Source organism: Ambystoma mexicanum, chromosome 9 (assembly GCF_040938575.1).
Source record: "Ambystoma mexicanum isolate Mex_15411 chromosome 9, UKY_AmexF1_1, whole genome shotgun sequence".
In the NCBI taxonomy this organism is placed as follows: Eukaryota; Metazoa; Chordata; class Amphibia; order Caudata; family Ambystomatidae; genus Ambystoma; species Ambystoma mexicanum.
In genome coordinates, this window is record NC_090931.1 from 1,139,187,342 (window position 1) to 1,139,214,037 (window position 26,696).

Genomic DNA, 26,696 nt, shown 5'->3' on the forward strand with positions numbered 1-26,696 from the left:
CGATTCTGGCGAAACTTGTTTATCTAGAGCGTTTGCTATGGTTGTTTCGATTAATCGTTGTAGTTGTGGACCCAGTGCTGTTAAAAGATGTTTTTCTTGAACCGCAATGTTTATATCAGGCATTGTTTTTTCCGTTAGTGGTGGGTTGCCTGTGCATGTTTGATTAATTGCTTTAATGCAGTTAAGTTCAAGAGAATTCTGGTTTAAGAGTTGAGTCTTAGCAGTCCCAATTTCAGCCTCACAAGCTTGACGAGGGTTTTCTAATCTTGGGATAGATGTATCTTGACCATGGGAAGAGGAGTTGCTGGTCGGATCGTAGTGTCTAAAATATTTTTGTGCTGGTTGTGCTGACATATATGCGTCAACTGCACATCGAATCTCCTTTCTATGTTCTTCTAATGTCTGCTGGGAAGATCCGTGTAAAAGAAGATTTTGATTAATTTGCTTTTCAGATTTATTTTGTGTAGACGGTAGAGTGTGCTCTGGACTATCTACAGTGATGGCCAGGTTATCTAGATTGGATTTTGCATGGTGTTTAGCAACAATGGTGGTTTTTCCTTGATCGTTATTAGCATTATCTTGACGTGCTAAAGTCTGTAAATGGTATTTTTTGGAGATTGCTTTTGATGCCAAAACCATACGTTTCTGCGAAGTGACTGAGGAGTTGATCGATTGCTTCGCCATAGAGGTATCACAATTTTTTGGGTGGACCATGTTTTTCGTTTCTTTCTTGTCTGTCAAGAAAATTATACTTTTATTTGAATCAAGGATTGAACGAGAATTAGAGACAACAGGTTCTCTCTCGTGGGTGAGTGATATTGGAATCGCATTTGGTCTTTGGTTTGCGTTTGCAACATACACTTCATTAGAGCCAAATAGAGGTAGAGTTTTAAATTTACCAGTGCCATGTTTTATTTGTATCTCATGATCAAGTACTGGTGACTGATTTTGACCATGACGATTTTTTAGAAATATGGGGGCAATGGTCCGTGGGGCCTCTTTGATTTGATTAACAGTACTACTAGGTGAAGACGGTAAGATTTTTTTTTAAGGAACTTTTTCGAAGGAAAATTGGAGCGATTTTTAAAGTCTTCTGCAGAGATGATGTGGTAAATCCTGTAGATTGTTCAGAGGTCACTTTGGTGGTTTGCGAACTTGTTAATGTCATCAATGTTGTTTTCTTTACCCTCTCCATGTCACTGGTAAGAGCTATCTCTTGATTTTGTTTATTGATTGTAGTACTGTTCTTGACAATTTTTTGAGGTGTGCTTTTTCTTGTGTTTCATATTGATACCTTGGTCACGTAATCTTCTTTTTCTTCTTGCTTCTTTTTTCCTTTGTTTCTTGCCTCCTGATGACGAAGGTTGTTGTAGACATGAAGTATGCACCACAGATTGCTCTTCATTGATGGCGACCGGATCAATTGCTATATGTGCATTTAAGATGTTCTCATTTTCACACTCAATACTTACATTGGCCAGTCTTCGAAATTCATCGAGAATTGACTCAGACAAAGGAGTATCGTCTAAAGGCTGGTATATGTAATTATCAATGGCTTGAGTGAGTAAAGACGGAGCTTTGATGGCAGAATTTTGTATTAGATTAAGAAGCTCCTGAAGTGAATTTTTATTGGATTCTTCTAAAGTGTTTTTAAAAGCCATGGATCTATGTATAGCAGAGAGATCCATTCCTTGTTTTGCTGATTCTACTTTGAGTTCTTGTATTTGTTGCAAAAGATTGTTGTTGATGAGATTGCAACAACCTACCATCGCACCATCCAAAACGGCAACTTCTTTAGTTAATTCAATAAGGGAGCCTGTCTGTGACTGAACTTCACCCTTTAACAGTTCAAAGACAGAGACTAAGGAATTTAGAACATAACTAAGAGCATGTAGAGTATGTGCAGAAGGACCAGGTGGACTTTGAAGAGGCTTGTCCTGCAAATTATGAACTTCAGACGGGATATGAGGCATTAGTAAATTATTATCTTGGTCAGAGGATAAAGAGTCTGAACTCCCATCTGAATTTGATAGATTTAGCTTCTCGAGAGGATACATAGTTGTGTCAGATATTGGTGATATTGGTACAGAGGCGGCTTTAGTGGATGAGGATTCGCCATGAATGATCACCGGGGCAGCTTCTTTGAGAATTGTTTTTCCACCGAAGTGATCGTCAATTTTTTTTCTGTATCTTTGATGTTGTGACAGTGAATTCGAGTCCCCTTTTCCAGTTTTCAGTTAGGGGAGGACAAGCTTCATGAGTTGTGTGTGCTCTGTTAGGAATTAAAATAGGCGACTCTAAATGAATATGTGCTGTGGTTTGTGGAGGTACTACATTAGAGGAAGATGGTGGCGCAATATCTGGTTGAGTGCTCATCAGTGTATCATCGAATGTCATGGTTGATAGAATAGGTTCTTCTCGTTCCGGTATCTTCAGATCATCTTCAATCAAGTTACTGCGAAGTTTCATCACTTTTAAGTATAGAGTGGTTTTTAAATAAAACTTAAAATGAGCACCTTGTTGTATGATTTTAATTAAATATAGTTAATAACAAGGATTACTTACTTCTACTAGGTCATCCGAGTCAAAAGATTCCACAGTTTATTCAAGCATCAAGATACCTTGTTTCCAGGAAACGGGAAGTGCAGCGAGTTTGACTGTATGCCGGAACTCAATGTCTATGCCTCTCAGAGCCAAACAGCAGCAAAACAGTTCTTGTAAAAATGGGAAGGCAACACCCTTTACTCCGCACCGGGCTTAACGCCGCAAGGGTGAACGGGGCTGCTTTTTGATGTGTGATCAAGTCACGTGATAGGTCACGTGACCGCCGATGGGCTCCGCCTCCTCCAGGAAGCGAGCGCGGGCTGAGAAGGCAAGAGTCCCCCTGGACTCGCAGTGCCAGCCGCTGATGATGCAGATAAGAGGAGTATTCTCAGCAGGATACCAGGTTGAGTAGAACAAAAAGCCTTTTTCACCCAAAAAATCTTCCCCTCTAAATTTAGATGCGCATGGATGCGCAGCCCTGGGAGCATGCGCAGCCCTGGGAGCATACACTGCCCCGACTCCGCCGCCACACCTCAGTCACCAAAGACGCGTCGACAATAGATTTAGCATTGCCTTATGACACCAGAATTGTTAGGGGGAGGATGGTGGGATGTATGGAGGAAAGGGGACTATGGACTATGAGTACGTTAGTCACTACGGTGAGTAACCTCTAATTACTCTTACGTCCCGTCCCCTTTCCTCCATACTGCATGGGCGGTTAAAACTGAATGTAGCCCCAGGGTGGCGATGAGACCCTCCTTAAGCAAACAGGTTCCGGAGAACCGCCTGTCCGAAAGCCGCATCCGACCTGGAGCCGCCATGCAAACAATAATGCTTACAGAAAGCCGATAGAGTGGCCCATGTGGCCGCCCTGCTTATGACCTGCCAGGGGACATGGCGCTGAAAGGCAATGGCCGGTGCCTTGGCCCTGACCGTATGGGCATGCATGTTCGCCGGAAGGGGTCTATGCTGGCCCTTGTATGCTTCCTTGATGGCTGAGACCATCCAGTGGGAAATTGAGGCTTTGGAGGCCTGGTAGCCTGGCTTGGAGCCCCCAAAAGTGATAAATAGGGCATCCGATTTGCGGAAGCCCTTGGTCCTGTCCAGGTAGAATTTTAGGGCACGCCTGACATCTAGGCATTGCAGAACTCTCTGAGGCTCGTCCTTTGGGTCAGCAAAGAATGTAGGAAGGACGATCTCCTTGTGGCACTTTAGGTAGAAATGCCGGATGAGTCCGCAGAACCACCTGATCCTTGTGAAAGGTAATGTACGGCTCGGAGGCAACTAGGGCCTGGATCTCGCTGCACCTGCGTGACGATGTGAGGCCGACTAGCAGGGCCGTCTTGATGGTGACCAGCCTGATATTTGCGGATGCCATAGGCTCAAACGGCTTGTGCGCGAGGGCGCCCGAGACTAGGTTCAAATCCCACACGGGGTGTCGCTTTCTGATGGGCGGGTAGAGTCTAGGGAGCCCGGCCAAATGTCTCCTGACTATCGGGTTGGAGGAGAAGACCCCTTCCTCTGAATTCCTGTAGGCCCCAGTGGCTTAAAAGGTATGTGCAGCAGGTGTCCACCTGCACGCCAGAGGTGGCGAGGTGCGCCCAGAATGACAGCACATCTTCCAATGAACAAGCCAGCGGGTCGATAGCCTTGGAGTGCGCCCAGTGGCAGAACCTGGTCCATTTACTTTTATACTGGGCTCTGGTAGCCTTGCTCCTAGCCCCCTGTATGATTTCCAGATTGGCTTGGGATAGGTTGAGGTGACTGAGCGTCACCTGCTCAGGAACCACGTTCTGAGGGCCAGCTTCTGAGGGGCGGGGTGGACGACCTTGCCTCCCTGCTGCGTCAGATGATGTGCCGGGTCAGTCGGGAGGTGGATTGGAGGGACCTCCGAGAGGCTGAGCAGCTCAGAGAACCATGGCCTGGCTGGCCACCATGGAGCTATCAGAATGACGTTGAGCTGGTGAGACTCCTTGAACTTGCAAAGTACTCTGTGAATCAGTGGAGTGGGCAGGAAGGCGTATGCTGACATGCCATTCCACCGGATCCATAAGGCGTCGCCCAGGGAGCCTAGGCGCTGCCCCTGCGAGGAGACGAACTGGGAGCACTTGTTTTTGTTGTGCCTGGTGGAAAAGAGATCCACCTGGGGGAAGCCCCATCTGTGCAACAAGGTCGTTCAGATGCCACTCGTAGTTGTCTGCTCCCAACCTGCTGAGCCTGTCCGCTTCCAGGTTGGATTCCCCCGGAAGGTGGACTGCCGTGATGAAAATCTCATTCTCCAAGGCCCATTCTCACATGTCGATCAGGGACCTGGTCCCCCCCCTTGCTTGCTGATTTAGTACATACTGGTCGAGTTGTCCGTCTGGATGAGGACAACCTTCCCCTTGAGACAGGGGAGGAAGGCTCTGAGCGCTAACCAGATGGCGTTCAGTTCCAGCCAATTGATGTGGTATTCTTGTTCCTAACGGGTCCACGTGCCGGGGACCGAGAGATCCTCCAGGGTGGCTCCCCAGCCCTCGAGGGAGGAGTCTGTGGTAATCGTCACCTGTGGGAAGGGGGGCCTGAAGGGCTTGCCTGTCCGCAGGTTGCACTCCCTGGGGCACCATGCGAGATCCAGGTGGAGAGCAATGGGGATCTTGCTCATTTCGGACTGAGAGCCCCTTTCCTTGGTCCATGACGCTTGCAAGTAGAGCTGAATCCGCCTCATCATGAGTCTTGTGTGGGGGACGGCCAACAGTACCGCTGCAAAAAGACCCAGGAGATTCTGGTACCACCAAGCCGAAGTAGCGCCTCGGCTGAGAAAGTGGGACGTGGCCCTCCTGATGGCCAAGGTCTTGCGCTCCAAGAGGGTCTTCCCCTCAGAGGACGTGTCCCAGATGAGGCCCAGGAAGGTCAAAGACTGCGCGGTTGTAGCTGTGACTTGAGATTGAGCGAAAAGCCCAGGTCGTGTAGTGTGTTCATCAGTGCATGGGAGGAATGGTGAACTGCTTCTTGAGATGTAGCCCTGACGAGCCAGTCGTCTAGGTAGGGGTATATATGGAGGCCCTGCATCCGGAGTAGGGCTGCAACAGCATTCATGAGCCTGGTAAAGACCCTGGGAGCTGAGTTGAGGCCAAACGGTAGGACCTTGTACTGAAAATGGCAGCTCATGATTCTGTAGAGGAGGCAAGAACGATGGGGTTGCCACATTTGGACATGCAGATAAGCGCCCTTCAGATCCAGGGAGCACACACAGTCTCCCTTGCACAATGTCTCCGCAATAAAGGCTGGCGTAACCATCTTGAATCTCTGAATAGGTAAGGAGAGGTTGGGGTAGAAAGGTCCAGTACAACCCTCAGGCCAGCCTGGTTCTTTTTCAAAGATCCTGGAGTAAAAGCCCGAGTCTCGCTGGGAGGCTGGGACTTCCTCCACGGCCTGGCTCAGGACGAGTGACCGAATCTCCACCAAAAGAGTTGCTGTCCCAACTTGAGGGCGAGGAGGAGAGGCAGGAATAGGTAGACGGTACCCCGAGGAGACTACTGACAGGATCCAGCGGTCCGCAAAGTTCAGTCGCCAAAAGTGAGCATGAACAAGCCTGTCCCCCACTGGAGACCCGTGGACTCGGAGGGGTGTTATCAAGACTTCTTAGCCTCGGAGGCAGAGGAGGGGGATGGGAAAAAGCCCTTGCCCCCCCCCCCTTTTTGATGCTTGCGCTGACTAGGGGTCGGCGAGCATTGCGGCTGCCTAGACCTCCGTTCCTGGAAGCTGCGGAAGCCTCCAGAAGAGCGACCCTTATCCAAGCGTTGCTGAGACTGTGAGCTTGGGTGTGGTCTTTGTCAGTATGGATAAAGACTTAGCCGTCTGAGAGCTGCTGTTCTTTTTGTCCAGCTCCTCATCCGTGCTGGAGTGAAGGAGGTCACTGCCCTCGAAGGGCAGATCTAGAATGCATTCCTTGACATCTGGGTTGAACTTGGTTGCCGTGAGCCAGGCCATCCTTCTCATATCCGTGGCAATACAGATGGCACGTCCAGAGTTATCAAAATGTGCCAGGGTGGACTCCATGATATCCAGAGCCACAAGCTTGGCTTCAGCTCTGCCTTAAAACGCAATTGGCTGTGGGCAGGGAGTTCCGGGAGTAAGTCGGCAATTTCCTGCCATAATCTCTGGTTGGCGGCTGCCAGCCTGGCATCTGCGTTAGCCTGTCTCAGATGCAAGGAAGCATTGGAATACAGCTTCTTACCGTATGCCTGCAAGGTTTTCTCCTCCTTGCCGAACAGCACCGTAGATGACGAAGACAAGGACGACTGAGGCTTGGAGTACAGTAATGCCGGAGTGATCACTGAGGAGTGTGGCTGAGGGTGGGAGGAGAGCAAGAGTGTATACCCCTCCATCTGCCTCTACTTGGCGTCCAGGTGCCGGTTGACTGGCTGGACAGAGTGGGGTTTGAGCCAACCTTTCTTGGTGAGGGACACCACGTCGGCCTGTAGTGGAATCCCTGTTCTGGCAGAAGGGCGCCTCGTGAGGACTTCAGCGAGGACGCCCTCTGCTGGCTGCTCTACCTGGGGTTGGGGGAGGCCCAGGTATTCCGCCATGGCCCGAGTGATGCACTTTGATGGCCCTGTCCGATGATGGTGTGTCAGGATCCTCTTCCTCATCAGTATCCAGATGGTCTGGTGGATCCTGTGGAGGAGGAGCAGGAGGAGGGGGGGGGGGGGGGGGGGGGGGTATCGGAGCCGGAGGATGGGGGTCTGGGGCCACGGCCGGAGGCTGAGGAAGAAGAGGAGGCTGGTATGGCACCTGCCCGTGGATTAGGCTGGGGAGCCGGAGGAGGCGTCTGTGGTGCCGCTAGCATAGCGGGAAGGACTTCCCTGACAGCATACTTGATGAAAGCCCCCATCTGAGGAGACTTCATGAGGCCGAGGAACCTCTCAAAGATCCAGTCCTTGCTGGCCGAAGACGACGACGAGGAGGGCACGGATGGGGTAGCTAGGAGGCAGCTGAGGCCACTGCCGACCCTGTACATACGGACGCAAAGGGAAACAGTCTTGTGCATAAGAAGGGTAGGACGTAGGCCACGTACCTGTTTGATGCGAGTCCCACCTTGATACTCGTTCTTTGCCAAAGTCAGGCAGAGATGTCGAACGGGTGTCCTTTTCTGGCACGTCGCCCATTTTGTTGAGCTGCCTACCACGTGGCTGCGACGTGTTGCTCTTAAGTGTGAGGCGAGCGACTTGCCCTGCTCCTCGGGCACATACCCGTAGGTATACCAACCTCGACCCGGGGGTCGTTAGAGCTACGTTTAGGTGCCCCCTTGGACGTACTGCCGGTAACAGGGCGTAGCCCCTCGGCCATGATGCTGGTACAAGGCAGAGCCCCTCAGGCGCAAGCCCAGTAATAGAGACTGGTGGCCTCTCGACACTGGCACCAGGAGGATCCGAGGACCCCTCAGCCCGGTAGCTTTGACAGCCTCGGTGCGTTTGTCGTTATAAGGACCTGACCGGTCCCTCCCGCGCAGCAGTGTCCCAGGGAAGGAGTCTCCCTTGCGGGTTGCGGATGAAAATCTAGGCCCTACCTCGGGCATGGATCAATGTTTCACGAAGTTCTTGAGATCCTCAGGAGTAGACTGCTGAAAGAGCTCCCTCCACCTGGCTGGTCTGTTCTTCAGCACTTTCGAGGACAGCAAGCCGCACGCCGAACAGGTTTGCCAACCGTGGTCTGGGCCAAGGCAACATAGGCAGAGGGCATGGGGGTCTAAAATCGGGAAGAGCCCGTTGCAGGATGGGCACCTGCTGAACCCTGTCGAGGTCGACATGCGCCGGGGAGGAGCTGTGGCGTCTGAGGACCCAGTACCTAAATGATAAAAAGACAAAAGAAGATAGAGAAAGAATCTGTGCGTGGAATTACATACAAAAAGCCAAACCCAGGAGCGCTGATGAATTCGGCCCGTTCCCATTGACACGGAAAAGGGGACTGAGGTGTGGCACCGGACGGCGGCGGAGTCAGGGCAGTGGATGCTCCCAGGGCCGCGCCTCTAAATTTAGAGGGGAAGAAGATTTGTTTGGTGAAAAAGGTTCAGTCTCCCGTCCCTCGCGAGGGACACCCATGCAGTATGGAGGAAAGGGGGCGGGACGTAAGAGTACTTGTTTTTTTCTGAAATTTGATTTTTTCCAGACCCTGTGGGTGATGTTTGCGTTAGTGGATTTGTGTTCAGTCCATTCACGAGGGTCCGTGGACATGCAAGATGAGGTGACAAATTTCTCCATCCTACAACTGGATTTGTTGGTCTGGATGACGACTAGCAGCTTTGATTTTACGGCGTTGCCTGATGCCATATCTACTACATTGTACTGCAACTTCTTGAGAAAACGTTGTGGTCATGGGTGTGATGTTTTGCCCCCTTCTTTAACTTCTGTGTCTTTTGTGCAGCATGATTGTTGAGCAGCCTGAAATGTATGGGTTTTTCTAGCCCGTCAAGTATTGAATATCTCGCACTTTTGCCTGGCTGATGTTCATGATGCTGCATACTTGATTTCTACATGTCTTGTGGCCGTGCTTACGCCACCCTCTACTGCAACACGGTTTTGGAGTACTGCATAATCTCTAGTTCAAGATTCTGATGTACTGAATTATTTTTCTGTCTAGGAGTACTGCAAGTTGTCTTTGGACACTGATCGCAAACGGAGGAATATGACACGTTGTCACTTATGACATTGCTCCTGCTGATGTTTGCTGTTTCATGACTCATGTGATCCATGTCGCATTGGCAAATATCAACAATTGGACTTCACTAATGATCGTGCTGTGACTGATTTTGAGAACCACTTATGTACTGGATCTATGTCCGTTTGCACTGATGTGTCTAATACTAGGTTTCGTAATTTTAGTGTTTTAACTGCCAGTCATCTTCGGCATGTGAAGCTTCCTATTGGTTGGCTGTTATCCTGTGGTAACTTTACTTACTCTTATATTCCTGCTAACATTTCTGGTTGCCCTTGTGCTTTGACAAGCCTCAGTTTGCTGAGGTTTCCTGTGCAGCCTGCTATTCGTCGTTTTACACTTTCTGTTCATCATATTGGCCTGTCCCCGCACTGTGATGCTAATGTGCATTTGTTGTCTAAACCTGAGGTTTTGGCGCTTGCATTTTCCTTGGTGTGCGTTTGGCTGCTGGGGGCTGTAAATCCTTGATTAGAGTGGCCGGTGTGGCAGTTCAAGGGCTTAATGAAACCTCTCAAGCTTTGAGCTACTATTAGACAACAGACATTTTAGAAAGGGTATTTTGCAGAACAGGGGTTCTATTGATTATTTGTTTTTGATACATAATTTGGGTTGTAATGCCGTGGAAGGGATGTGTTTTGATCTGGATGATCGTTCCCGTTCTATTGAGAAGCTTAAGGACTTGATTTCTCAAGTTACTCAGGACCAGGGCGGGAACTGGTGGGATCAATTGTTTTCATTGATTTCAGAGGCATTGTGTTATGTTTTTATTTGTATTTTTGCTGTGTTTTTTGTTTTGGTTGTTTGTTGTATTTTTTGTATTCCCAATTTGATGAGGATGTTTCGTCAATTTCGGAAACTGTCTTCATTCATTCATTGTGTTATGGCAGTTGTTCGTCAAAGGGTGGAGTGTAAAGCATGTGCGAAAATGAGCTAAAACATAGCACCGGTGTGCTGGCATTTTGGATATTCACTTACAAACCGCAATTAAAGTTTACATTTCTGTGAGTGCAGAAGGCAGACATGAAAACAGTTGCAATATTATACTATGAAACAGAGGAGCTCACTATGAGGGATAGTTGTTGTATTGTTCGCTCAAGGACGAGCTGAGAGGGGAGTCAGATGTGCAGGTGCATTGATAAGGGGTGTTGGGAATGAACGCGAATGAGACAAGCTGTGTTTTTTCCACTAGTGTCTGGATTTTTCCGCTCTTTGGCTCCAATGCTTGCGGTCTGTCCTTCGTCCGGGGGCATTTTGCAAACGATGAGGGGCAGGGATTTGTCCCCCATAAGAAGCGAGGTATCCCGATGACAGGGAATTTGAACCCTGGGTGATGAAGCCTTGCTGAGAGGGAGGACGCTCTGCTCCAGACCCCGTTAGTAGGTGTGATCTCTCTGCTTACCTGCCTTGGGACTGGGTTGTGGCGGAGATGAAGTTTTCTCCTACAACTGCACTAATCGTGATGTAGACCCTTTGCATTCATGCTTGTTTGTGTGTTTATGTATAACCAATTGCATTTATTCCAATAGTTATTTGTATGCTTAAAATTCGCGTGAATAAAGGGCCTGTAAGAGCCAATTATATTCCAACTGTTGGTCTAGGTGTGTATTATTGCCTTCCTGAGTCCAATAACTTTTGGTCCGTGCAATAGGGCGAGTAGTTCCGAGGTCATTACATGCGTCTGAAAAGCAAAACCGTGACGTAAGGTGGTGAAGGGTGGAGTACAAAATATTGAGCATATCACACTGTTCTGTATGATATAGTAGTTGCTGGTGTTCCCTCAGACAGGAGTACAGAAGAGAAAAGGACTTCATGAATTCTCAACACATTTCTAAGTGGTTAAATAATACTGCCGCTGTTGTCACATTAATTTTTCCTTTTATTTCCACGGGAACCCGTTTTTCACTTAAACTTATACTGTCCCTGAAATCAATTTCCTGTGGCAAAGACTTTATTTTGCTTCTGGGATTTATTACATATTCATATGGCACTATGAGGAAAGACTTGGGCTACAATAGAGCTTATGTGCCTGATCATCTCTCAAAGCAATGTTCCCAAACCACAGCTGTATGTCAAGTCAGTGAAAGGGATTGTGCAGTCAAAATGTAATACAGAAAAGAAAAGGCCATACATGTGACTTAAAATCGCAGAGTTAACATTTGTACATAAATTTAAAAAAATGCATAAGCAATATTTGTCCTAAAAGATAGTTTTGTTACCCACTCCAAAAAAAATGACAGTTTTAAAAACACTTTCAGAAGTCAGCCATTAATTAAAAAGGTATTTGGTTAAGCAGACCGATTTTAGGTTTTCTGTTTCCAACTATTCTCAGTGTGTAACCATGTGACAGCAGATCGCTATTAAGCTACAAATCGGCATTACCTAGGCATGGTGGAACGCAAACTTTTTTTTTTAAATGCCATGCATTATCTAAGGCAATGACACGTTTTTGGAAAGCATGCATAAAGACATGCCACTTAAACAAAAATCCTTTTGAATGCCATGCAAACGTCAGGCAATGTTAAAGCATTAACTGTGCACTATTACCACATTTACAAAAACCTTACTGGAAGAAGCAGGTCTTATCTTACCTCTATCATTATGTGAAAGGCGTGCTTGCGAAGAAAACAATTCAAAGACATTACTACTTGTAAAAGACAGAAGTGTAAACACATTAGCAAACTCTTAAACGTCAAAACCTGACCTGAAAAGTGAACATAAAGTGATGCTTTGTCAATTAAGCTTTAACGCATGCAATGTATTCGAGACTATCTAGTCCTCAAACATGTGTGCCTATTTTGGCACATTGCTTTTGTGCAAACATACGTATTTCGTAGTTTAAAACACATTTTTCTGCAAACAAAATATCAAGATGGCAGTTTGCATTCTTTAAAGAAAAAAACAAAACCTATCCTGCAATCACCCGTAGTAAGTGATATGCCTTGCCCACCAACCTATTCTGGCTTCATCAGTTAACATTTTCTTAAGCGTTTTAATGTTACGAGTTCCTATTTTAGATGTGGAGAATGGCACTTTTAGACGAAAAATATTGACCGAAATTATATAATTTAACAAGGATACCGAAAATATCATTGTACATGGGTCATATACAAAAATGTTTCCGCTGCTGCGACCTCACGAGATGCTGCATGTGAAGACAATTTTTGTACGACCCTATGTTGAGGTCACTACAACATCTACCCCCAAGGGGAAGCTAACACACCCAACAAGAAAGGAAAGCCAAATCTCTCTCGAGATAGTAACATGGACAGACCTAGCAGGCTCCACTTTCAGGTTGCGGTAGTAAGCTGACACAAAAGTACAATCAGACCACACATCACTAGAAAAAAACACTACACTGATATATGGAAAATATAGAATGTATTTATTAAGTCACACAGAAATCTATCCAGTCAAAATAAGTACTTATGGTAGAATAGTTTATGCAAATATTTTTTTTTAAAAAAGTAAATGTTAAAAATGACTCCCCTAACTCCACCGTCTACATGTGTGCCCACTAACACAGGTAGGCACCCAACAACAATTAACAGGGCGGTAGGGAAAACAAGGGAAACACCAAACCTAGAAAGCAGATAAAGCCCAGCACAATTTTGTACAGTATCCTTAAGATACAACACATCCATGTTATAAATGTTGAAGCCTAGACCGGGGGCCAGGACCTAACAAACAGGTAAGGGATAGGCAGGAAAGGGACCTAAACATGTTTAACCAGTGAGGACAAATACTGTTAAAAATCCATATGGCCTAGAGCAACACACCAAATCAATAATGCAAATGCACACATTATAATACATCATAGCCGTAACAGGTAGAAAACACTTAACCATAGCAAAAGGCTTGCAAAGGGAATAAGGCATGTCAGCAACAGTTACTTCTACAAATCATTTCAGGGGAAATATTTACAGTGTTACCAAGATTAGCCACAATGTTAACATCCATGCACCATTGGACAAATGCAAAGCAGGACTTTACGAAAATTACAGAGCAGGTTGAAAGTTCCATAGGAAACAATGAGAGGAAGTTAAATAGGCCATCCGCTTAGTTGGAAGTCGGATGTCTACAGGTGCAGATTCCGCAGCGAACACCAGGAAAGGCCAGAAGAGACCCTAAAGAAGAGTTCCAGAGGTCAATGGGCAAACCAAAAACCTCACAAGAAAAAGCAGCAGTAGAGAACCCGTAGTAGAAGTCTACGAGAAATGTGGTAGACACTCGTCTCCAAATAATTATGACCCCCGGGGGAGGGACCTCGGAGGGTGAGGATCTCAAGTAATCGCCCACTCCAGGATCCAGAGTTACGTACTCATGTCGATGGGTTCTATGAAAACTGCTGCAACAACAAGAAACCACCTGGTAAGTACAGAGCTTTTTCATTATGTGCGGATTCGGTCTTTAGGGGCTTGCACCCTGAGCCAGCGATGATCCAGATGACCAAGGAAAGGAACAAGGGGTCATCCTACAACATCGAGCTTGAAATGGAAAACTGAGGAAGACTCCAGGAAGCTGATGCACTCCTACCCTATTGGAATATCTCCTTCACTTTGCCTAAAAAGTTCTTCTCTGCCTTGATTCCCTCTTCGAGGGAAGCGAATATAAAAAAGAAGAACAAAAACAATAACGTAAGGTCTATTCCTCAGGGGGGAGATTCCGCCCCAAAGTCAAAAAAACAGAAAACAAAAAAGAATGTGGGGACCCGGAATTTCATGAGGAGACTTCGAGCGAGGAACCTGAAAATCACTCGGACACCAATTGTCCAGATTCCAGCAGAGCCCCAAGTCATTCCTAAAGTGAAGGTGCCCCAAGAAGCAAGGGATTTTTCAACACAAACTTGCCCGGCTCCAGCATTGCTCCAGCCGCAGCCCGGCCAATGGGGGCAGTGCACGGCCCCGCTGTTCAACCTATTAAATGGGCCCCAATCTTCATCCAAAGAAAGAAGCAGTGTACTGTTCCAATTAGGGAAATAGAGGCAGTGTTTGCTCTGTTGAAGTGGTTGTGGGTGGTGGAGCTGCTGGTGAGGCTGGCACCTCTTTGCCTGTGTGCTTGGGTGCCCAAGAAGAAAAGGAGAATCCACATTTGGGCCCGGAGAAGGCTGCTGAGAGGTCCTTTTGCACTGCCTAGAATATGGGTACACCAGTTGCCGGGAGGGAAGAGTGGATGTGTTTTAAATCGGACGAGAGTTCTGGCCATTACCAGATCTATTCTGGATCTCTATTTTCTACGTTGGATATAGACTATGTATGCTTTCCCTTTGAATCTAGAACAGATGCTGTAGAGATCGGCTTCAAATCTTGCATGGTTTTGGATGCCTTGTTGGCAGCGGGAGAAGAGTTTAAGAAAATGGGCTTCATGTTGTCATCTTCACCCCACAGCGAGGGGAGGGTGGGGGTGTAATCCCGAGACGCGAAGTCGGGTAGAAGTCAGGAGCTTTGAGACCTTGTATAACTCAGGAAGGGGAAGGTTCTTCTACAAGAATAAGGGGGAGGCGGGTAGACAACAGGACACAGTCCACAGTAATATCGCTCCTTCCCCAGATAGTCTCCCAGATCTTTGTACAGCTCGGCCTGACAGATGCCTCACGTTCGGTAGGGGGGAAGGTTTTGCTGTTATGTTGGAATACGCTGGGTTTCAGTAGTTTGACAAAAGAGAGGGTGGCAGCCCTTTTGGTCTCCACGACAGTGTTGCTTCAGGAGACATGGCTCCTTCGACCCTTTGAATTTTAGCCACGGTGGCCTATCGCTGAATAAGGGTGGGGCAGGATAATCTTAAACCTGCAGTACTAATAAATCTGAACTGGAACCCTGCAACCTCCAATCTTGGCGATTTCTTGTGCGCCTTAGCATCACTTTTGTCTAATATTCCATCGTTAAATGAGGGTGCTGGATTGATTATTGCAGGGTACTTAAACTCCTACTGCCTAATTCAGGGTCCCCCCACTGGCCTAAGGGGTAGTAAGCCCAAAGTTAATTGGAAGATCTGGTTCGAGTTTCTGCAGGGTTGGAATCTGAAGATGGCTAACAGTTCCATCCCTGGTGATACTCCTCTTGCCCTGGAGGGCAGGTTAGCAAAAGATCATTGACTATGTTTTTCTATCACCTGAACTGTTTGGTCAATGTAGTTATTTTGGAGGTAAAAACTTCCTCTCTCAGCAACCATGAAATGCTAGTTCTTAAACCGAGTGCTGCCTTATGTCATTTGGACAAAATGCTGTACCCTGCATTGGTTGTGAACCAGGCTGGGTCCCGCAACTCAAAATTTAAGGGAAATGGGAAAACATTAAATAAGAAACTGCATTCTGTTTTGAAAGATGGCGAGGTGGGTGAGCTTGAAGCTCTCCATAACCCTAATCTCTTTTGGGAGTTTTTGTGGTCATTGGATGAACCAGGCCAAGTGTCCGCTACTATGAGGAGGGTGCACAAACACGATTTTGATGAGGAGACCAACATACGGAAAAGGGCCACGAGGAAGGAGATCCGATCCATTAGAAAAACGCAGTTTCAAGCACGAGTTATTCACAACAGCGTAAAAAAAAAAGCATACAAAAGGGTGGTCTCGGTCACAGATGTTTACACCTTCGAAGCAATAGCGAGCAGATGCTCAAACTCAAATGTCTGGGAACCCATTCCTTGCTTAACGTTTGGGAACTAGTAAATCGGGAGGGGAATTCCCAGTCAGCAATGCAAGCAACCACGATTCCCAAAGGGGTATGGCGCTCCCACTACATTGAACTATAGGAAAGCAGACTCTGACTTAGTTCAATTGGGTTAATCTGGTTCCGTGGGATAATAATCTTTCCAAGGAAGCGATTAAGGTGCTGATTAGAAAGACATCTTCCTCTCGTGCATCAGAGCCCAATGGGTTGACTATTATGAGGGCCGATCCTCCTCTGTGGTCCAGGATTCTGTGGGAAATGTTCAAGAATATCTTAGTTTAGAGAGCTTCTAGAGTCATGGCAAACAACATTAATAATTCCAATCTATAAAAAGGGGGTTCGGACTCCCCCACCCCAATTACCGTCCAATAGCATCACTAAACGTGGATAGTAAAATCTTTGCAGAAGCAGTTCTAATAGAACTAGAGGCTTGGGCAGACAGTTGGGGTATTCTTCATAGACAGCACATCAGTTTTAGGAGGGGTCTCTACATCTCTAAACGGCATCACTAAAAGGGCAAGCATGGTTGAAAGCGGGTCAAACTCTGTAAGGCGCATAGTTGGATCTTTCTTCAGCCTTAGATACGATCAATCGTGGTCATCTTTGGAGTAAACTTCAGAATTGGTCACTCCCAGGGGGCCTCTTAACCATCTGGATTCATTTACACACTAATTCTAAAATAAAGGTTCGCCTGGATGGCGAGGGAATTCTTACACAGCCCATAGACAGGGGTGCAGATTGGCCCCCTGCCTCTTCAACCGGTACCTTTCGGATGTGGAGCAGGCTTTGTCTCCAAGCTCTCAGGCCAGACCCAAGATTGGGTTAAGGAACATATTGTGGCTGTCTTACACAGACGATGTAGTCTTGTTGGACTACACGCCTGTGGGTCTCCAAAGACAGTTGGATGTCTTCAATCAATATGCAGAGGTAAATGAACGGACTATAAATCCAACCAAATCGAATATAGTCAGATTCCACCAGAGGGGGAAACGTGTCCCTGGATTAGACTGGCAACTACATGGAACATCTATTCCAGTGGTGCCAGAGGTCAAATACTTGGATTTGTGCTCACTTCAAGTCTGTCTATGGTACCTATAATGAATAGATTGAGGTGGCGGATCAACTCTGCTCCCAAATGAAGGGACTAAATGCACGTTACTGCAGGTTTTCCATACTCCAATTGAGAAGATTTTACAGCAGCAAAGTTATTCCGAAACTGCTCTATGGTATGGAAATAGACCCTCGTTCCTGGTCTGTAGACTGGGTAAGAATGGAGAGGCGCATTTGGAAGAAAGCACTGAATCTCTCACTCACTTCCAATGGCTAGTCTGCGATACAAGTTGGGTTGATCATCTTTGGCGGCCCACCTGCATAGCAGACTAATACTATACTTATAATCCTTATACATATATCACTTCTGGAGAGGGATACACTGTATCAAGATCTAGCACTCCACTCACATATGGGAGCCTCCTCAGTGATGTCCTGACTGAGGGAAATAGTGGACAAGTTACTCTCTCCAGTCTCCCTAATTCAAGGTGGAGAACAGAATTTTTAAGATTGAGGATTAATCGGTTACCGATCAGGGAGGTTCGAGCAAGATCGAGAGCAGAGTTGACGTCCCTAGGGTGCGGCTTGTGCAGTTCCCCACAAGTACAAACTCTGAAACATACAGTTATAGAGTGTAGTGAAGTATAAAACACTTCTCTCGCTTTGTTCTGAATGAGGAATGGTTTACATCCCACCCTTTTTGGGAGAGATTAACATTGGGGCATGAACGGAGCATGGTTCTGGAAGTACTCAGATTTTTAAACGCTCTAGATTTGATCAAATTATCAAATAAATCTCAAATGTTATATTCTTTTATGATGAAATAAGTCAACTACTCAATTTAGGGTAGTTGGAGTCTTATGCTGGTTATCATACTTCACTCCCTTTCTTTCTGACCTTTTTTGTTTTTTCATTCCCTAAAATGTTTCTAAGTATTTTAATTGACAAGAATTAAGGAACAAGTTACTTACCTGTAACTGTTGTTCTCCAGCATGGGTCTGGCATGGATTCACATGCTCATGAATATTCCCCGTCGTCAGGCTGGGAATCCTCGGTAAAGAAAAAACCAGTATCAGTTTCGTTTCTGATCTGTCTTTCGTAGTAATAACCAATCACTGGTCTCTGCGTCATACTGACCACAGCCAATGACTGCCCTCTACCTAAGCACCGCCTCTGGCAGCCATCTTCAGATTTGGAAGCACGTGAAGTGGCAGTATGACCAAGTGAAGAGCCGCAGAGGGGTAGGCGGGAGGGTTCGCATGTGAATCCATGCCAGACCCATGCTGGAGAACAACAGTTACAGGTAAGTAACTTGTTCCTTCTCCAGCATGGGGTCTGGCATGGATTCACATGCTCATGAATAAAGAATACATAGCAGTACACACATGCACAACCACGGGAGGTGGCAAAGGCTCAACATTAAGCATCACATCAACTCAACATTAAGCATCTTACCTCCTCACCAGGCTCACCTCAGGCGAACAGGTTGCGCAGCACTGCTTGGCCGACCCTGGACTCCTCCCTGGAATCCCGGTCGACGCAGTAGAATTTCGTGAAGGTGTGCGTCGACCTCCACGTAGCAGCCCTGCATATGTCCAGCAGGGGCACACCAGATAGGAACGCCGTGGTAGCTGCGATCGCTCTGGTGGAATGGGCTCTCGGACGGCCAGGCAGCGGTCGGTTTGCCAACCGGTGACAGCACATGATACAGCCGGAGAGCCATCTGGAGATGGAAGCCTTCGAGAGAGCCTTCCCCTGATTGACAGGTCCAAAGTTCACAAAGAGTTGTGACGTCTTCCGAAAACCCTTCGTGCGGTCCACGTAGAACTTCAGCGCTCTAGCTACATCCAGCGAGTGCAAAGTCCTCTCAGCCGGCGACGAAGGCGACGGGAAGAACACAGGTAACACCAAGGGTTCGTTGAGATGGAAGTCCGACGGTACCTTGGGCATGAAGGAGGGGTGCGTCCTGAGCACTACCCTCGTGTCGTGGAAAGTCAAGTACGGGGCCTTGCAGGAAAGGGCCTGGATCTCTCCCACTCGTCGTGCGGAGGTGATGGCCACAAGAAAAGCTGTTTTCCACGATAGAAACTTCAACGGGGCCGAGTGCAGAGGCTCGAACGGAGGTCCCATGAGCTTGGTCAGCACCACGTTGAGCTCCCACGCCGGGGCCGGAGCCTTCACCGGCGGGAACGATCTGAACAGTCCCTTCATGAACTCTTTCACCAGACGATGAGACCACAAGGACGTCCGCCCCGTGGTTCTGGTGTATCGGGAGATCGAAGCAAGATGAATCTTGATGGACGCGTGTGCCAGACCAGCTTTGGCCAGCGTCAGCAGGTACGGCAGTACTTGGGGAGCCGTAATCCGTAGAGGGTTAATCTTCTGTGCGTGGCACCAGACAGAGAACCTCTTCCATTTGTGTCCGTAGCATTTAAGAGTCGAGGACGCCCTGGCCTTTGCAAGAACCTCTCTGCAATCGGCCGGTATGTCGTATCCTCCAAACTCTAGCGCTGCAGGAGCCAGGCCTGCAAGTTCAGTGACTTCGGGTCGTGGTGGAGGATGGCGCCTCCTTCCCTGGAGAGTAGATCCGCGTCCGCCGGCAGCTTGATCGGCGGGGACGCTGACAAGTCCAGAAGGTCCGGGAACCATATCTGCCTCGGCCACGCAGGTGCGACGAGGATCATCCTGCACCGTGACCTCTTGAGCTGGTTGACGAGCCGGATTAGCAGAGGCAAGGGAGGGAACGCGTAGAGGAACAGGCCCTCCCAGGGGAACGAGAAAGCATCGCCCATGCTCCTCGTCTGGGGAAACCTGCTGGCGAACCTCCGGCACTTGGTGTTCGTCGCCGTCGCGAACAGGTCGATCTGGGGTGTGCCCCACCGTCGGAAGAGGCGATCCACCAGATCCTGCCGTAGTTCCCACTCGTGGCACGAGCGCAGCTCCCTGCTGAGTGAGTCGGCGATGGTGTTTTTTATCCCTGCCAGATGAAACGGCACCAGAAAAATCCCTTGGGCGACGGCCCAATGCCACAGGTCCTGCGCCTCCTTGGACAGCGCTGGGGACCTGGTTCCGCCCTGTTTCCTGATGTAAAACATGGTGGTGGTGTTGTCGGTGAAGATCCTCACCACCTTGCCCTTGAGGGACGGAAGGAAGGACCTGAGGGCCCAAAACACTGCACGGAGCTCCAGGACGTTGATATGCAGGGACTTCTCCGTCGGGAGCCAGAGTCCCCTTGCGTGCAGATTTTCGGTGTGCGCTCCCCACCCTTCCAGGGAGGCATCCGTGGTCACAGTCTCCTGGTGGGCTGGGGTCTGGAAGTCCATGCCCGCCGTCAGATGCGCGCGGGTGCCCCACCACCGTATCGCTCGTCGGAAACTCTCGTCGAGCTTGATCCTTTCCTCGAAGCTGCCCGTCGTCTGGATCCAGCGCGCATCCAGGAATTCTTGCAACGGGCGCATCCGGAGCCTGCACATGGGAATGAGGTAGATGCAGGAAGACATCATCCCGAGGAGGGACTTGATGGACCTCACTTTGGCCGCGTCGGCCACCAACATCCGTTGCACCTTGCCCAAGATGGTCCTGGTCCTCTCCTCCGACGGGGAGGCCAGAAGGGACACTGTGTCGAGCCTCGCTCCCAGAAACAGTGCGACTTGAGCGGGCACCAGGTGGGATTTGGCGTAGTTCACGGAGAATCCCAGGTCCGTGAGGAGTTGGACGGTCCTTGCCGTGTGGACCACGGCGAGCTCCCTCGTCTTGGCGCGGATGAGCCAGTCGTCCAGGTAGGGGTAGACGTGAATCCCCTCGCGGCGCAGCTGCGCCGCCACCGGTGCGAGGCACTTGGTGAATACCCTGGGTGCCGACCGTAGTCCGAAGGGAAGGGCTTTGAACTGGTAATGACGCCCTTGGACCACGAATCTGAGGAATTTGCGGTGCCCCTTTAGGATGGGAATGTGGAAGTAGGCATCCTCCAAATCCAACGACGATAGGAAGTCTCCTTCCTCCAGCTGACCCAGGACGTGCTGGAGGGTGACCATCCGGAACTTCTGCGCCTTGATGAACTTGTTCAGACGTCGCAGGTCTAGGATGGGGCACCATCCTCCCGTCTTCTTCCTCACGAGGAAGTATCTCGAGTAGACTCCGGAGCCCCGAAGCCTCTTTGGGACGAGTTCGATGGCGCCCTTTCTGAGCATCGCCTTTACCTCCAGGAGAAGTTGAGGGACGTGAAGTTCTTTCCTGGCCACGGGGGGGACGCGCGGGCACCTTCTTTGAAACTCGAGCGCGTGGCCCCGGGCCAGGGCGTCCAGCACCCAACGGTCGGTGGAGATGGACTCCCACACGCTGACGAAGCCCGCCAGCCGGCCTCCCACCGGGGTGCTTCGGTGGGGGCCCGACCCCACGGCCGGTTCAATCCTGCTTGGACGCGGCCTTGCCGCCTTGACCTCCTTGGCGACGACGGCGGGGTCCGCTAGACTTGCCTCGTCCTCTGTAGGCCTCTTGCGACGACGAGCGGGCCGCTTGACGGTAGGAAGCGAAACCGCCGCCGGAACCTTTGGAGGCGCCCTTGCCTCCGCCGCTCCGAAAGGGCGTCCGTCGTTGCAGGACTCCAAGGGCCCGGGCCGTCTCAGTATCCGCCTTGATGGCCTGAAGGGAATCGTCCACTGTCTTCCCAAACAGGTTGTTCCCGTCGAAGGGCATGTCCAGGACTCTGGTCTGGACGTCCTGCCGGAAGTCCGTAGCTTTGAGCCATCCACGACGTCGAAGGCAAACGCCGTTGCCCAGCTGGCGGAACCCAGTGTCGGCGATGTCCGTCGCCACGGTGATGGCGTGGTCCGAGGTCACCTCACCTTCCTGCAGGATCTCAAGGGCCTCCGCCCTCTTGTCGTCCGGCAGAAAATCCAGCAGGGGAGCTATCTTGTACCAGAGCTCCCTGTCGTAGCGGGCCACGATAGCCAAGGCGTTGGCCGCTTTAATCGTCGTCGCTGCCGACGAGATGACTGTCCCATAGTATCCAATTTCTTTCCCTCGCCGTCCGGCGGGGAAGTCGATGTGGAGGCCGCACCCCCGCCCCGCTTTCTTCCTGGCTGCCGCGGAGACGACGGAGTCCGGGGTAGGCTGCGCCCGGAGGCATAGGGGGGCCGTGTCCGGGACCAGGTACTTTTTCTCGTACCGGTCTCTTCTAGCTGGCGTCGTGGAAGGGTTCTTGAGGAGGGAAAGGCCCTCATCCCAAATGTCGTCCAACAGAGGCACTGCGAGGACCGTCTTCCTCTTGGCCTCGCGCCGCTGATAAAGGAAGCCTTCCTTTTTCTTCTCCTCAGGGCAGAGTTGGAAAAGCTCGGAAGCCCTGGAGATCATGGAGTGGAAAGATCCGATCTCGTCGGGCGGAGAGGCCCTGGTGGGAGGCGACGACGGAAAATCCTCGTCGTATGCCTCGTCGTCCGTACCCGTCGCTGCCGTGTCAGTCCCCGTATCATCCCCTCGGGTGGACGGGGAGGAGGGCTGGAAGGGGCGCGACGGTTGAAAAGGAGGTGGTGGATGGATCCTTCTTTTCTTGGTAGGGGGAACACCAGAAGGTCCCGGTTCTGGATCCCCCGACGGGAGAGGTTCCTCCGTCGGTAACGGTAGCCTCGTCCTTATCTCGGAGCATAAGGACTGTATGGCCAACAAAATGGCCGCCGAGTTGTCTTGCGGCGCTGGCAGAGGGGAATCCGACGGGCGAGCAGGGGCCCCGTCGGTATCCTCGACGATGTCGTCGTCACCTGCGTCGGGGTCCATTCCGACGGGCTGGCCTTCTTCCACGCCTAGGCTGTGGCTTAAGACCTCGATCAGCTCCTCCTCTGAGGTTGAGGCCGACTCTACGACAACGCCCTGCCCCCCCTTCTTCCCCACGGAGGGTTTCACGGGGGTCCTATCGATGGGCACAAAGGAAGACTCCCTCCGAGGAGGCAGGGAGATTCTGGGCCCTGAGGTCGCCACCACTGGTGCAGTCACCACAGGCTGAGCCAGGGCCGCCGCGACCGTTTCGATAGAGGGCTTGGTCGGATGGATCAAGGCCTTCACCACCTTAGGTGCGCTCACCGCCTTATCCTTGAGGGAGGGGGCACTGCCACGCTCCTCCTCTGCCTTAGAGCTCGACCGGGGCCTCTCCAGGAGCTTCGCCGGGTGCTCGGCCTTCCTCTTACCCGACCCAGAGCGTTGGCTCGTGGTTGATGGTGCCGGGGAGGGTGCGCCCTGCCTGGCGCCCGTAGAGCCCGACCGTTCGGCGCTCCCGGTGCCAGCGGACTCGCGGTGCTTGGCCTTATGTTGGGCCCCCGTCGCCGGGGCGCCCTCAAAGGTCTTAGAAGACCGCTCGGATTTCTTCTTCTTCTCGCCAGACGGGCTCTTACCCTCCAGCCAGTTGGCGAGACGTTGATGGCGGTCCTTCATGGTCCGTTCCGACATGTTGCCGCAAAACGCACAGTCCTTCTCCACGTGCGTCTTGTCCTCATGAAGGCAGTAAAGGCAGAAAGAGTGTTCGTCCTCCTTGAAGACGTTCTGCAGCTGGCATCCAGGGCAGACCCTGAACAGCTTTCCGGGCGTCGAGCTTCCCTTCTCCTGGGCCATCTCCGAGACCGGGCTCTTCACCCTTGAGGGGCACAGATGAATCCGACACGGGTCCCCGTTGATCGGATGTAGGATCGGTGGAGCTTGAGGCTCTTTTGACCGAAAGAATCGAAGTTTTTTGTGAAAAGCGCGAAAAAATAGCACTAACGCTCGAGAGCAATAGCACGAGGATCCCAACACATGAACGTGCGGTAAAAATCTGAAGATGGCTGCCAGAGGCGGTGCTTAGGTAGAGGGCAGTCATTGGCTGTGGTCAGTATGACGCAGAGACCAGTGATTGGTTATTACTACGAAAGACAGATCAGAAACGAAACTGATACTGGTTTTTTCTTTACCGAGGATTCCCAGCCTGACGACGGGGAATATTCATGAGCATGTGAATCCATGCCAGACCCCATGCTGGAGAATGAGTCTTTTAGTAGACAAGAAATAATTGTATATGTATTTTTTTGTATTTGTGAAAAGTCTTATGACTATAACAAAATACAATTACATTTGTTTTAAAAGGGCAGGCCCAAGAGCACAGGAAGAGCTAGAGGAGTAAAACAAAACAATCCTACTTCCGACATGGGGTTAAGGGAGCAAATTACAGTCTAGCCCTTAGACCAAGGTCACGGGCAGAAGATTTGCGGTAGCCTGCAGCTGTAGAAGGGCCTCGTCTTCTCCATGAAATAAGAGCTCTTGCAGCAGGGGTATACAAAAACCTGCAACTTCATAAAGAACTGGTCTCTGGAGGAGGGTTGAGCTGTGGGCTGGGAGGGCAGGTTCCCTAATCAAGTAGCTTAAGGACACTTGTTTGCAGCAAAGTGCTGGTGACTGTAAAGCCACAGGTCCAAGTATTCAGAGGGGGATAAGAAGCATGCAGAGGAAGGTTTGGCAATAGCAATGTGTGTTTGGTCACTCCACTCCACCCCACTCCAAATGAGTCTCTACCCAATGCAGAACTTTGAGCACAGCGGTGCACCCTAGTTTGTCACTCTGATTGTGACTTGTGTGATAGGAGTATGCAAAAAGAGATTTCCGGTCTTCACTGCAGTCTGCCATTTCGTGGAAGTAAACTTTCATTACCCTGCCCACTTAAAAAAAAAAGTAAATAACCAAGACCTTGTGCCAAGACCCTGTCAATAGACCAGAAGGAACACAGGGAACCTTGGCATAAGCATGGATAGGTAGATGGCCTTCAGAAATGTGGTTCCTTGTCTAGCCCCAGTTGACTTTAAGTGGTAAGAGTGCTACACTTTAGCTCTGCAACAGGTACCTCAGGAAAGATCCTGGTGTCTGTCCTCGTAGGGGGTATTGTGGGACAACTCTTGGAATTAACTACTGATTGGAAATCTTGAATAAAACCACAGGGTCACCACCGGTAGCTTGTTTACTAAGACCACGAGAATCACTTCGGGACAGCTGACCCCTCCAAAGAAGTAAATGTGTCAGTAGCAGGCAGGCAAGAGAACTACAGGTGGCTCAAATAATTTATAATTAGGGCCAGGGTCAGGGTTCCACAACCGGGAGGATAGCTAAGGGGCAATTTTATTTATCTTGGAAGCAAGACAACACATAGCAACAGAGGTTCAAATCCCGGTCTCGTGCTTAGAAACTGGTCTCCAGTATTAAGCGTGCTATAAACATAACAATTATAATTATAACATGGAAGGCTCTCATGCCCACACGCCTGCTGACATGTCCCTTCAGCAGGGCACACTATGCAGCAGTAGCCAGGACCAGAAAAGCCAACTGGGACAAGGAAGCACGGACTACATGCCCCAGGCATGCATCACAGCCACTGAGCAGCAGCCATCTTGCTGACATCAGCAGGCAGACAAGCACAATGATTGCGCTCAAGACGCCAACGAGGAAGTAAGCAGAGTGCAGATATTCCGCGAATACTGGGCACACGCCAGCTGCTACGCCCCATGAAGACATCTCTTTGGCCCCATGCACCACAGAGGTAAGTGCCGGAGAGGGGAGTTCAGGGAGATTCCCCCTCTAGAATGCAGAATCCAGCGGGCGCATATAGAGAAGTCTGTTGTAACGGTTGCAGCAGGGCAACTATGGGGAAGCCCTCCATTCTTGCCATCATTGATTCTTACGGTCTCTCTCCCCTCCCTACATCTCTGAATCTGGCTCTTTTATGTTCACTTCCAGGTCTACCGTCACTTGGAGCATCGCTGGCATAAATCTCTTCTATATCAGATGGTGTGTCATTCTCTTCTTATACTTTGCATGACAATGCACTCTCTTCTAAAAACGTCTCTACTACTCTGATCTCTTGCACTCTCAATCATCCCACCCCCGGTGTCTCTTCCAATCCCTTTCTAGTCTACTGACTCCCCCTGATAATTCTCTCTTCAATGCTTACTGCATCTGACTTTGCTAACTTCTTCACTTCTAAAGTGGATTCTCTTTGTTCTTCTATTTCCCTTACTTCACTGCCGTCTTCGTGCCCTGCTTACCCTCCATCTACTATGGTTCTTTCTTCCTTCTCACCTATCTAATTCCGATAACTCTTTGCTTATCTTGCGGGTTTCATCCTACTGCTTTTCCCAAATATCCTGTTCCCTCTAACCTTATTCCTAAAATATATCTCTCACTGATTTCTTATATTACTAGTCTTAATATTTCTCTCATAACTGGTTTTTTCCCATGGCATTATTCTTCCTTTCATAAAAAAACCTTCTTTGGACCCTGCTATTCTTTCTAATTTTCGTCTCACCCCTCTCCTTCCTTACCTTTCCAGATTGTTGGAATGTCTTGTTTACTCCCCTTTTTCTTCCTTTGTCACCCTTAATTCTATCTTACCTCGTTTATAGTCTGGTTGTTGACCCCTTCACTCCACTGAAACGGCTCTTCTTTCGGTCTGCGACTCTTCTTGCTGCTCACTATGCTAAACACTCTTCTATTCTTACACTCTTGGATCTATCCGCTACCTTTTACACAGTGGATCACACCACTTCTCCAATCCCTTTCCTCTTGGGTTTTTGGTTCTGTATTTGCATGGTTTCAATCCTATCTATCAAACTGCACCTACTCAGTATCTTCCTCTTTCGCACAGTGTTCCACAAGGGTCTGTTCTTGGCCCATTTCTCTTCTCTCTTTACTTTTCTCCTTTGGCTAACATCTCATCTTTTTTATGCTGATGACA

General features: G+C 49.5%; 1 protein-coding gene across 3 annotated transcripts in view; it reads right to left on the reverse strand.

Moving 5' to 3' along the window:
• Nucleotides 1–26,696, reverse strand: part of ACVR2A (activin A receptor type 2A) — an 853,417-nt gene that overhangs the window by 493,782 nt on the left and 332,939 nt on the right. For 2 of the 3 annotated variants that reach the window (XM_069616513.1, XM_069616515.1), the window contains one exon: nt 11,829–11,852. The exons of the other annotated variant lie outside the window; for it this stretch is intronic. In XM_069616513.1, the coding sequence (XP_069472614.1) occupies nt 11,829–11,852 (24 nt within the window). The remainder of the gene's footprint in view (nt 1–11,828; nt 11,853–26,696) is intronic. 3 annotated transcript variants of the gene reach the window in all.